This window comes from Strix uralensis, chromosome 17 (genome assembly GCF_047716275.1).
Source record: "Strix uralensis isolate ZFMK-TIS-50842 chromosome 17, bStrUra1, whole genome shotgun sequence".
In the NCBI taxonomy this organism is placed as follows: Eukaryota; Metazoa; Chordata; class Aves; order Strigiformes; family Strigidae; genus Strix; species Strix uralensis.
Genome location: NC_133988.1, coordinates 3,146,134 through 3,159,081, shown reverse-complemented (window position 1 = coordinate 3,159,081; position 12,948 = coordinate 3,146,134). Strand labels below are relative to the sequence as shown.

The 12,948-nt window shown below is 61.1% G+C and overlaps 1 protein-coding gene across 8 annotated transcripts in view; it reads left to right on the top strand.

Moving 5' to 3' along the window:
• The window catches only part of NF2 (NF2, moesin-ezrin-radixin like (MERLIN) tumor suppressor), a 49,064-nt gene extending 45,771 nt beyond the window's left edge, over nt 1-3,293 (top strand). For all 8 annotated transcript variants that reach the window (XR_012631360.1, XM_074887806.1, XM_074887807.1 and 5 more), the window contains one exon: nt 1,868-3,293. Coding sequence is in view for 4 of the 8 variants with exons in the window: in XM_074887806.1 (XP_074743907.1) it covers nt 1,868-1,918 (51 nt within the window). In the remaining 4 variants the exon portion in view is untranslated. The remainder of the gene's footprint in view (nt 1-1,867) is intronic.
• Nucleotides 3,294-12,948: the final 9,655 nt, after the last annotated feature.

The window sequence follows — 12,948 nt, the reverse complement described above, 5'->3', positions numbered from 1 at the left end:
AAAGCAAAACTGCCCCATTTTGGGCTGTGGTGGGTGCAGGGGCCCTGGTGTGAGCCCTGGCACCCCAGCAGACGCGTGGGACCGCTCAGCCTCACCCACCCCTCTCCAGCCCCCTGACACCCCCTCGCCCCCCACCCTTCTCTGTCGGGGGCCGCAGTCAGGTCACTGCAGCGAGAGGCAGGGCCCTGCTCAAAGGGAAGGACCGTGCTGCACGCCGAGATGTCCACTCCGGTTTTAGATGCCAAATTCTCTGGCCTGTGACCCAGCCAGGTGTCTGCTTGGGATCACAGGCAGGATTTCTGCTGGAGGAGCCAAAATGAAGCCTACGCCAGGGCTATCAGTGGGGCTGGCAGCAGGCTGGGGCTGCCCGCTCTTTTTTTTTTGCCTCTCCAGCCTTGAAAGAGAGGCAAAGAGCAGCTCATAGCACACAAAGCCCCTGGCCCATCACATCCACCCTCCGTCCAGCTCTGGAGGGGCTGCTGGAGGAGCAGGGGGGTGCTAAGGAGGAGGAGAGCCAGCCCTGGCCCGGGAGATGCTGCCAGCAAAGGGTATTAAACTCCTGCAGAAATTTCCTCTGCAGTACAGATTTTTTCAGAATGGCATTACAGCTGTGAAGGAATTACTGAGGAAAGGCCGTGGGGGGAAGCAGGGAGGGGGAAGCGCTTGGCTTAACTCACTGTAACGTGATCCTAGGATTCCTGTTTCAGCAAAACCGGCGTCCCCGGCGGAAGGCACCGCTGCTTAACCCAGCTGAAACGAAGCCTTCGCAATTAGCCGGCTGGTTTGGCAAACTCTTGCGGTGTTTCAGCAGCTGGTTGGAAGGTGGCACTTCTCCCACCACGCTCCTTTGGGCCGTTATCTGTAAATACTGTGATTTTTTCCTCGGTGCTGAGGATGTTTCTTTCATCTCGTTTGGCTGGTTAGAAAATGGGCTCGCGGTCCTTCCGTGGGGTATTATTTTTCGGATAACCTCACTAGCACTGCAAAAAGCTTTTCTGGGCCGGGTTTCCAAGTCCTGCAGAGCCTTGGCTCCAAGGTTGCGGTCCCACAAGTGAGGGCTCTCCGGCTCCATCCTGCTGCGGGATGGAGCGAGCGGGTCTGGGGTGAGGTCCTGGGGCAGGGGGAGGCAGCAGCCCCACGCAGGTGCTGGGATGGTGGCAACGAGCTGCGTGGTGGCTGCTTGGACCACACCGGGCACGTGGGCTCGTCCCATCGAGGGTGGTGGGTTGGGGTTGGACATGAGCGCGGGACAGAGGACGGTCCCTAACTGGTGACATGTTGGTGGCACGGTTGACATGGCTGGCCCGGGGGCTTGGGGGAAGCTGTGGGTTTAGAGATGAGCGTGGTTCCCCCTCTGTCCTCAGCTGATGGAGGTTGTTTCTCCACCAGCTTTGCAAGAGCCCTGTGTGTTCCCCCCGGCAGGGCAAGGAGAGGAGGGAGCACGCTGGACACCGAGGGCACAGGACTGGCACCTTTGCTCCGGGGCCCTGTGTACCCCACAGCGGCCACGCTGACGCTGCTGATCGAACCCCCAGCAGCCTCTGCTCGGGGGGAAGGTGGTGTGGGCAGCAGCGGGCCGCCGCTCCCCCCCGGCCCAGCCCGCCTCCCCTTGCACCACGCTTTGCCTTCGGGCCGTGCTTCTTGCAGCTGGGGGCTCGGCTGCTGCAGGCCTGCGTGACATCCCCGCTTCTGGCCTCCCTGGGATTTTTGGAGGGGCAGGGGCTGGGCCAGGAGGGGGTAAAGGCAGCAGCTCCCTCCTGCTCAGCCCGATGCCCACCCAGGGGAGTGAAGCTGTGGTTTGGGTGCCTTGTGGGAAGGAGGGGGTCAGCCCCGTCCCCCTTCAGCCGCCCCCTCTGCTCTCTTGCAGCTCACCCTACAGAGCACCAAGTCCCGCGTGGCCTTCTTCGAGGAGCTCTAGGAAGCGACCAGCCGCTCCGCACCGCTGCTGCCTGCCGGCCGGCCCCCCCACCAGCCAGAGCCTCCCCCCAGGACCGGTGTGCCCCAACCAGGGTTGGGGAGCCGGGCATCACCCCCCGGCCCCCCCTGGCTGCTGCCAGCCCCTGCACACCGATGGACTTGGGGCCCGGCTGCCCACGGACTGTGTGATGTTCTCTAGCTTAGTGTCCATTCATCCTCCTCCCTGCCCCTCTTTCTGTTTTTTTCCAGCCTTTTTCTTATTTTTCTAGCGTAGTTTTTTGGCTCAGCCCTCCAGGCTTTCCCCCAGTGCCAGGGTCGGGGCTGCGGCCGTGCCCCCCAGCCCGGCCACCAGCGGAGGAGCGTGCCAAAGGGTCTCCCCTGGCCGGGGTGCCGTCCCTGTCCTGCCGGGCGCTGAGCTGGGTGCCAGCAGTGCTGGCAGTGCCGGGAGCCCCATTAGGCACCCAGAGCATGTCCTAGTAGAGTGCTGTAAATCAGGGGCCGTCGCGCCGGCTCTCCCCGCGCCCGGCAGCGGTGGGAGGCAGGCGGGCAGGGAGTGGGATCGCAGCGGCTGCAGGGACCTCGGGCTGCGGGACCTCGGGCTGCTGCTTCTCTGGGGAGAGGAGGCAGGGGCAGGGCGTGGGGAGGAAGGTTTTATCCTCCTCCTCCTCTCTGGTAAGGAGCAGGAGAACAGCTAGTGCCAACCAAATGAAACCTTTTTTTTTTTTTCCTGCAAACTGTGACAAACCTGGGCAGCTTGAGGCCGGGGAGGGGGTCTCTGGGGGCTCAGGGCTGGGCTTTTGCTGCGTGCCCAGGTCCAGCACCCCTGAACACGATGTGGGGCCCCCCCAGCTCCTCCCTGGGCTCTGTGTCCTGGCAGGCGAGCGCTGGGGCTGCCTGCTCCTGCCTGTCCTTAACCAGGTGCCTTTGCTCACAGCTCTGACCCCCTGGCCACGGCCACGGGGGAACGGGGATGTCCTGACCTTTCCTTCGTGTCTCCGTCCCAAATCCTGCCCTCCGCTCGGGGGGAAACCTCCCTCCCAGCTGCAATTTACCCTTTAACAGAGCCGGTGCTGCCCTGGGCATCCCCAACATCCTCTTGGGACCCCCAATTCCTCCCTCCCACAACCTCAGCTGACCTACAGCCACACCAGAGTCGGTCGGAGGGTCAGCCCGGAGCTTGGTGTGTAGTAGATCATGTCCTGAACCCTTTTAATTTAAAACCGGCGCTGCCTCGGATCGACACCCCGCACATGGCTGCGATTCGTGTGGCTGTGGCCTGGCACAGCCGCTTTCCCGTTCCCCTGGACTGTTGTACTCAGAAGAAATAACAGTTTTCTTGTTTGTTTTAATAAAAATTCAAAGCACTAAGAGGGGGAGCTGGGACTTGTTTGGTCTTTTTTTTTTTTTTGGGGAAAAACCTCATGAAGCCTTTCGCTGCTGCAGTTGATGCCGGGGGGAGGTTTTAATTGGAAGCACGGCTGCGGCCCTGGGATCCCTCCGGCAGCTCCCTGCGGGGCCGGGATGGGACCCCCCCTGCCCCCCATCACTCCGGGGGTCCCACTGTCCCCCGTCCCTCAGGGCTCCTCCATCCCCGCTTGCACCAGGGTGCCCTTTCCCCTCCTGGGGTTTGGGGTACCCAGGGGGGTGTGAGCCCCGTGTTTGCCATCCCTGGGGCTCTGCCCGATGCTGCCTGATCTTGGCCTGCCTGGAATAAATAAATGATACGCTGCATTGACCTCAATTTTTTAATTAATTATGGATAAAACCCCTTTGGTGACGCAGGGACCCAGCTGAGCTGCCGGCCCCAAGATGGGGCGGCCAGTGGGGCTTCACCAAAACACCGTCTGTGCCGAACGCCCCAGGGCTGGGCAACACCCGACCCTGGGGGGCTGCTCCTGGCCCCCCCGGGACTTGATGCACTCAGTGATGGATGCGCTTGTTTATCTGTTCACCGGCAGCAAAACCCCAGGAGATGAAGCAGAGCTCCTGGTGAGGGCTCATCCTCGGGCGCGGGTGGGTGGGCTGGGGGAGATTTGGGTGGTTTTTCCTCTTTTTTGTTGTTTTAAGCAGGGCTGATGGAAGTGGGATGGTTTTTTTTTTTTGGCAAAGGATTGCCGATGGGGGAATGGGGGAGATTTTGGGGCTGCTGGGAGGCAGCGGGCGAGGGAAGCGGAGGGTGACCTGACTTCCCATGCGTGGGGCGGGAGCGCTGCCCGCAGCCACCGGTGTCAATAATGCAGCTGGTGCGCTGCCTGCGCTGCCTGCGCTGCCTGTGGGGCACAGGCAGAGCCTCCAGCTGGGGGATTCGGCCCTAAAGCGAAGTCGAAAGGACTTTTCCCAGCCCAGGCCGTGATGCCGGGGCAGCAGCACAGGGGGGATGCGCCGGGTGCAGCCAGTGCCGGGTCCAGCGTGGGGGGTGTCTTTGTCCCCTCCAAGGTGGGGGGTCCCGCAGGGGCCGTGCACACCCGCAGCCTCCTGCGCTCCCAGCTTTGCGTGCTCAGGGCCTCGCACGCTCACAGCCTCACACTTGCAGCCTCGCACACCGGCAGCCTCGCAGACGCGCAGCCCCGGCCCTGCAGCGGGCAGCCCGGTGTTGGCTCCCTGCCTGCCCTCCTGCCCTGCAGGCTGGGCCATTTCTCTGCTTTCAAAGGAAACTTCATTCCGATTTTTTCCTTTTTAGCAAAATTAAATTCATCAGAGCCGAGGTGGTGGCGGAGCGGGTGTGGGTTGGCTTGGGATGACTTTGCCCAAGGGAAAAAAACTCATCAAACACCATTTCCCAAGTACCTCTCCCAACGCCTTCCTCCTCCATGGATTCCTTGGGAAGGAAATTGGGGGGATTTTGCTGACCCAAGGCAGCAACTGAGCATTTTGGCAGCAGTTCTCCACGCACTTGAACGCTGGAGGTGGCTTTGAGACTGTCTTGGGGACAGGCTGGTACCCAGTGCCCGGGTAAAGGTGATTTGTTGCTCACATGAGTGTCCCTGTCCCCAAATCCTCCTCAACTCACATTATTTCACTTTCAAACCATTAAATATTCTCAAAAAAAAAAAAAAAGAAACACCAAGAAGCTGGGACTGTGAGCAGGACAGCACCTGTGGACATAGGGGTCACCGCTGCCACGGGGTGGAGGGGACACAGGGTGGCCAGTGGGTGTCTAGGCCAGGGCCAGGAGCCCTGGGGGGGTGTCAGGGTGCTGGTTCAGTGCCCATCCAAAATGTGCATGGTGTTGGCTGGCAAAACCTGCCAAGAAAAGGCCTTTGGGGGGGGTCAGTGGGGATGGAGGGGGAAACTGAGGCAGGGCTGGTGCTGGCGTGACCATCCGGCTCTGGGGGCCGCTGATCAGTTGCTGCCAGCCTTGTCTCACCGTGCCAGAAGCCAGGCAACACCCGAGGCCTCCCCCTCTGTACCTCATGGGCTGCCACCCCGGCGGCTGCTCCGCACCCCCAGCTGCCCCCCTGCACCCCGGGGTGCTGTCCTGGTGCTGGGTGCCTCGGAGGGCCGAGGGGAGGAGTGGGGATCAGGGATCAGTGGGGGTGAGGGGGCCACTGGCACATCCCTGGGCAGGGCTGGGAACGGCTGCGGGGGCCTGGGGTGCTCCTGCACATGTGGGCTCGTATGGGGAGCGTGTTTGCACGAGGGAAGGGCCTTTGCACGTAGGACGTGCACTTGCACAAGGGATTTGCATTTGCACAAGGGGTGTTTTTGCATTAAGGGGGTGTGGATGCACGAGGGAAGGGCATCTGCAGGCGGGTGTGTGTGCCCAGGGATGTGTATTTGCACAGGGGGGTGAAGCAGGGAGGTGCGCTCGTGCACCCCAGTGATGTCAGGGTGCAGTGGGTGACCCAGCACGCAGGATGGGTGCTCGGAGTTGGCACATGGGTGTTAGCACTGACCCGGCTCTGGCTCACCACTTAATGGACACAGACTGGTGGGAATGAGGGGAGCAGCCCATGGGACACCCCATCCCTGCTCTCGGGCACCCCGGGGAGCTCAGAGCACCCGTGGGTGCTCAGCTCCCACGTGGTTTGGGTCCAGGTTGCAGGATGCCCACATGAAACGCTGGTCCCTGGGGTCAAAGCCAGCTGGGGTCCTGCTCTTTGGGGACAATGTCTTGGGGATGTGGGGGCCTTATTCCTTCCTTGGCCAGTGGTTGCCAGCCCTGCGCCATCCCCACTGGCCACATCCATCCTCATCCGTCACCGCTGGCATGAGCTGATGGCTGGCACAGCCATCCGTGTCCCTCCACCTTTCCCTCTTCCTGGCCCTTTGTCTTCTGGGGAGAAAAAGGCGGAAGAAAATGAAATTAAGAGGGAGAAGGAAGGGGAGAGGCAGCCTCGCTGGGGTGGGTGGCACCTAGGGCTGCCCTGGTCCCAGCAGAGACCTGGCGAGCTCAGTGCTTCTCCCCCTGCCCTGACACCTCCCCTGGAGCAGCCACGCAAAGCTGTAATTAAAAGCCTGACGTGTGACTTGTCGGCTTAACTAGGGGCTTAACCGGCCAAGAGGGAGGATTGCCAGTGGGGAGGGCGCAGCTCCGGAGCGAAACCTCTGCCTGGTACCAGTGGTGCCCACTCAGCCACCGAGGACAAGCACCAGGAAGGGGATAATATATGGATGCTATAAAATAAAAAGCAGGTTGAGCTTCTCCAGCCACCACGGTTTCCCTGCGAGAGGAGGATGAATTGCTGGAGGCTGCTCGGGCCGAGCAGGGGGATGTTGGGTGATGGGGTGCGGGACCCTGCAGTGGGGTGTGGGAACAGGGTGGAGGGCAGGACCTCGTGATGGGGTGCAAGACCACACCATGGGGTGTGGGACCAGCTGGTGGGATGCAGGACCGTGCGGTGGGGTGCAGGACTGTGTGATGGGGTGCGGGATCGCACAGTAGGGTACCAGACCATGTGATGGGGTGTGGGATCGTGTGATGGGTTGTAAGAGCACATGGTGGGGCACAGGACCACGTGGTGGGGCACAGGATCATGCAGTGGGGTGCCTGACCTTGTGGTGGGGTGCAGGACCCCAGGGGGGATGCAGGGGCTGTGGTTTGGAGCAGGACCATGCAGCAGGGTGTAGGGCCATACGGTGGGGCACGGGACCATGCGATGGGGTGCAGGACAGGGTGGTGGGCTGCATGAATGTATGATGGGACTCGGAACAGCACAGCGGCTGCAGGATGACGTGGTCTGGTGCAGGATGGTGCCGCAGGATGCAGCACCACATGGTTTGGTGAAGGACCACGCTGTGGGGAGTGGGACCTCGCAGTCTGCTGCAGGACCATGCGGCAGGACGTGGGACGCAGGGCCAAGTGGTTTGGTGTAGGACCATGCAACACACCCTCAGGACCAGCCATTGTTCAGGAGAGCTCAGGAGCTGCTGCCCCAAGAGCTCAAGGGCCGATATCTCTCCGGGCACAGAGGAGAGTGAGCTGGCACTGCTGATGAGCACACGGGTGGCCCTGAGGGGGACATGGCCCTGGGAAGGAGATGTGGCCTCAGCCAGGATCCCACCAGCCAGGATCCCACCCTTTCACCCTCGCCATTAATTTTCACTCCCCTATTAATCACCTCAGGCAGCATCATCCCTCCCGGCCTCCCCCTGGCATCTGCTGCTGCTGCTGCTGCTTGGGGAGCACAGGCTGGATCTGGAACGGGAACGCTGGAGTCCTGCTCCCACCCAGACCCCGTATCACCTGCTGCGGGGACAATGGGCATGTCACAGCCCTGTGGGGATGCTGCCTACTGCCAGCTTGGGTACCGCCAGCTCCTGGCATTGTGGCACCAGGTACCACTGGGTCCTGGTATCATCCTGCCAGGCTTCCCAGCGCAGCAGCTCCCAGCACCCTGGAGAGGTGGAGCCCATGTCACAACCTGAGGTTGCTGTGCTGGTGTGGCACGGCTGGTTGCTGGTGGCTCCTGGTGAGCATCGCCTGCGAGCGGACAGTGGGATGGGAGCAGAGCCTGGCCCTGGACAGCCGTGTCCTGAAGGCAAAGCTCGTTGCAAGGAGGGTTGTTGGGGTGGTGCGTACAGAGAGGAAAAAGCCATATGGATGCTGCGAGGGAGACGTGAAAGCCCTTTCTAAACAGTCTTACTGCTCAGCCAAGGGTTTTGTTTTGGAGTCTGACTTCAGCGTTGGCTGTAGTGAAGAAAAGCCCCTCAGAGACCAGCCTGGTACCAGCGCCCACCTGTGTCACAGATGCACAGGTGCTGTAATGAGGATTTTGTTGCATTTATTCCCCTTCCTGCCGCTATCACTGAGGATTTGAGCTGAAGGTCAGCCAGGTGAGGTCAGGGATGGCTTCACCCTCGCACGGTGCCTCTGGGGCCGAGCTCTGCCTTTGCTCCCCTCTTGTGTGCCCCTTTCAAAAAGCTGGATCCCACCCTGTGCTACTGCACTCCTTCCTGGGCAGGCTTCCCTTCTCACGGATCCTTTTTTATGCTGTTAATGAGTTTAAGAAGGTCCTTGACTGAGGTCTCTGGGAGTTGTCTACCTGCTCAGTCTTTTGGCAGGAGCAAGTGGAGTCACCACCGCCCTCAGCATCCCGGGCTGCATCCGCTTGGAGGGATAAGAACAGGCTCATTTCAGTTTTTCACAGTTTTCATAAAGAAAAATTAAGTTGAAGCAGAAGTCTTGCCTCATCCCACAGAGGGGCTATTTCCCCACTTTCCCCAAATTAAATGGGGGTCTCAAAGCCTTTCCCGTCCTCCTTTCCCTCCTCACCTGCACCAGCTGCCTGGAGCTTTGCCCAGTGTTTCCCCCATCACGGGTGTGATTTACTCTGAAATACATCCCCACGACGGAACGGTCACCGGGTAGCAGGTCCCAAACCTCCCCGGTGGGTTATTGCAGTCACCCCCCACCAGGTGCTGGAAGCTGGCAGCCGGCGTGGCAGCAGGGACAACCTTGCAGCTCAGTACGTTGCAGCCATTCCTCTTCTTCCATCAAGCGTTCATTTAAGAAACATTTCACTAAATACCCAGCTGACAGCACCGGCCCTGGGAGATTGATGCCTCTGGCGCCTCCGAGGGCTCAGTGCCAGCGGGTGACTTTAAAATGACACAGTGGCCACCCTGGACCACTCACGTCCCTTCCCTGTGCTCAGCGTGAGTGATGTTACATCCCAAAGGACACTGTGGTGTCACAGCCCCCCAGCATTTTCACACTGCCCAGGGGTGAGTTACCTGTGGGGTTGTCCTGGGAGATTTGAGGGCACCCAGCCCAGGTTTGCACCATCCCATTCCTGCCAGGTTTCCTCATCCCTGTGAACTTTCCTATCCTCATCCCCATCCCTGTGAGTGATCCTCAACCCTATCCTCATCCCCATCCTCATCCTCATCCCCATCCCTGTGAGGGATCTCCAGCCCCATCCCCATCCTTACCCCCATCCCTGTGAGTGATCCTCAAGCCTATCCTCATCTTCATCCCCATCCCCATCCCCATCTCTAAGGGATCCCTATCCCATTCCATCCCCACTCCTGTGAAGGGTCCCCATCCCATGCCCATCCCCATTCCATCCCTTCCAGTTCCCTCTCTCCTCCACAAGGACAATGGGAATTTCAACTGGGGGACGTGGCAGAGACTGAACTTGCAAACACCTGGATAAACGGAGCTGGAAGGATCCGCTCAGCACGGGGAGAGGATCCAGAGCAGGAGCTGGGCAGGGGGACGGCAGGGAGGGAGAAGGGCAGCTCAGCCCTGCCAGGGGAGGCTGAGAAAGCAGGCGCAGTAATAAATGAGGAGGAGAAGATTAAATTAAAGATAAATCAGCACCATCTCTGTGCCAGCAAGGCTTTATTCCTTTTAATTTCCCCCCCCAAATCTTCCTGGGTGAAATAAAGACGATGATGTTGGGATGCAAACCCCGGAGCAAGCGCTCTTGAGAGCAAGAGCCGCACAAAGCTACAAATAAGATGCAAAACACCAGGCCTGGATCGTGCTTCTCCCACCTCATTAGTGGCATCAGCTAATTAGGGTACCACTCGAGAGTGTCAGGAAGGTGCTGCCGTCACAGGAGGGATGAAGGGATGGGGAGGAGAGGTGGCACTGACCTGCTGGCAAGGCTGGCCTGAGCCCCTAATAAAATAAAGGGAGAATTGTGAAGAGGAACTGCTAATAATGGAGGAATTATGAAGAGGAACATTTGCAGTGTCCCAACGGTATGGGAAACGTGTAAATCACCTGGCTGTGGCTGGAATTTTAAGCTGAAATCCCTGGGGTTTGGGGATGCCGCTGCCTCCACTCTATCATCTCAGGATTGAGGTCTGAGGAAACCAATTCAGAGCTTCTCACCCCAAAATAAGTGAGGAAATTGAAGCAGAGGGGCTGCGGGGCAGAGCGATGGGCGATGGCGCAGACAGTACCGGGGGAAGGTCCCAGCCTTCATCCCACGAGGAAGAGAGGGGTGCAGCCCTGCAGGAGAGGGGTCTCCAGCTGAGCTCAGGGAAAACACTGAGCGCGCTCCGCCGGTGATCCCTAATGAACAAAAAACCAAGCACAACTTCAGATGCAATTAAGCTGTTGTTTAATTCTCAGTTTTCCCCCGTGCCGCCGCGTGCTCACGCCCTCCATCCCCAGGGATGAAGCAGCAGGCGCTGGGCTGGACCGGCTGCCTCCCCCATCCACGGGGAAGGATGCTCCGACAGGTCCCTGTTGCTGCTGAGCGCAGAGATCTCCTGCTGGGATTTGTGGGGAAAAGCCCAGAAATTTGCGGTGTTATTCCCGCTGGGGTTTGGGTGGTGGGAAATTAATGAGTTTCCACCCCAGGGCCTCCGGTGGGCAAACAGAGAATTAATTGGGAGGGCAACTTTGTTAACATTAAGGAGCATATTGATCCACTAAGAGAAAAGGAGATTTTCAATTAGGCTTCTTTGCCTTTTTGGGCTTTTTTTATCCCCAAAAGTACCTTATTATTATCAGCATCGTCTCCCTCAGGGCTGTGCTGTGAGCTCAACCGCAGTATTAGACACTGGAGACTCCCCATGGGGCGCAGGTCCGTGTGCCCCAGCACCATCCCGAGCCCCAGTGAAGGATGAAGTTTTATCAGAGCTGGAAAAAGCCACCCCTGAGCCGTGACCATCCCGGGAGGAAGGATCCTGCCCTGGGAGCCGGCACCCTGCAGCAGCGGGGATTTGATCATCCCTGAAATTCCCCAGCTCGGGAACACGGCCGTGGTGCTTTTCTGCTGCCGGAGAAAGAAATTTTTCCCAGCTAAAAAATAGCTTAAAGGGGACCCCAGCTGGCTAAAATCAACCGGCGGCTGCTCAGGCAGCGAGGCCGGGAGGCGGCTGGGGAAGGGCGATGGGTTTTGGGGAGCCCGGTGTGGGGTCCCGGCCGAGGCTCCCGCCGGAGTGGGGGGTTTAGTGCAGGGACAGGTTGGAGCTGTCACCTGCCCCCAAATCCCTGGTGGCGTTGGACTGAATGAGGCAACGGTCGAGCCTGAGCATGTGGCCGGGGCGGCTGCGGGGTCCCGGGGGGGATTTTTGATGAAGGGGTTGGAGCGGCAGGAACCCAATGCTGATATTTTGAGGGTTCTTGTGACAGTCCCAACATGAGAAGCACAGCTCGAGCCTGTCCAGCTGTGCCTCAGTTTCCCCATCTCTCTCGAGCAACCTGGGGGTTCAGGTGAACACCTGAGAGGTGCCAGCTGTCCCCCTTCCTCTCTCCCACCCCGTTATGGCTCTGGGGACATTTTTCCCCTTGTCCCCAACCCCTTCCCTCCCACCACAGCACCTCCAAAGGCAGCCCCCAGCAGGGAGCCGGGGCTTTGGCAGCCTCCCCACGCCACCATGCCCGGCCAGAGAGGTGCCACCCAGGCACAGGGGACACCGTGACCCCAATCTCCCAACGGGCTGGGGTCTGCCGGGGCCACCCCCACTCAGGGAGACGCTCCAGGCAAGGCAGATGGTGGCACTTGAGAGGAGAGGGGTCCCAGATCCTGGGCAGCATCCCTGCCCGGGTACCGGGGCGCAGACGGGTGCCACGGATGCTGCAGGGACGTGGCACAGCGGGGACCCACCCCGGCGTGTGAGCCCGACTGTGACAAAGTGAGAAATACGATCAAAAATGTGATCAGGGCTCAGGGGGAAGCCGGGGGCGACTGGACGCGGGGACGGAGGCTCTCGGCCCTGCTTTGCTCCTCTTCCAAGGCTCATTTTTGCCTCAGTGCAGGAGCAGGAGGTCTGGCTGTGGTGGCCCTGCCACCCCGCAGCCCCCTGGGGACCTGCGGGTGACACTCACCCTGGCCCAGGGTGCTGTGTGCAGGGACCTGGGGGTGCTGGTGGCTTGGGGTGCCAAGCACGGGGACCTCGGGGTGACAAGTGCCCGGGCATGGGTGCCACGCGTGGGGACCTTGCAGTGATGGCTGCGCTGGCGCAGGGTGCTGTGTGCAGGGGCTTCGGGGGGGTGGTGGCCTGGGGTGCTGTCTGTGAGGACCTCAGGGTGATGACGGCCCGGGCAGGGGGTGCTACAGGGACCCACCATCTCTGGCGCTGGCACCGGGGCTGCCGTTCTCCACCAGCCGGCACCCCCCGAGCACCCACCCCGGCCGGGTGCCCCGCTCCTCCGCCAGCCCCCCCCGGGGCAGGATCAGGCCCGGGACGCTCACGGGTGGCTGTGACACCCTCTTTGCCGCAACTCCCCCCCTCCCCCTTACCCCCCCCTCCAACCCGGGGGGGAGGCACCACCCCCCCGCCCCCCCCCCGCCCCCAGCCCCATTTGCCAGGCGGGACCGTTCAAAACCCGCCCGGCCCCGCCGCTTCTCCCCGGATTCCGCCGCCGCTTCCCCGGGGCCGCGGCCGAGGATGCTCCGTCTGCCGGCGGCGGCGGGGGGGGAGCGTGTGCGCGGCGCCGGGGGCTGAGCCAGCGGCGGGGAGCCGAGCCCCGGCCCTGCCCGGGACACTTCGCGGGGGAGGAAGAAGAGGAGGAGGAGGAGGGAGGAGGAGGAAGAAGAGGCCGCCCTCGGCCTCGGCCCCGCCATGCCGGGCCCCGCCGGGGAGCGTGGCCCGGCGGCAGCGGCCCCCCGGGGGCTGTGAGCGGCC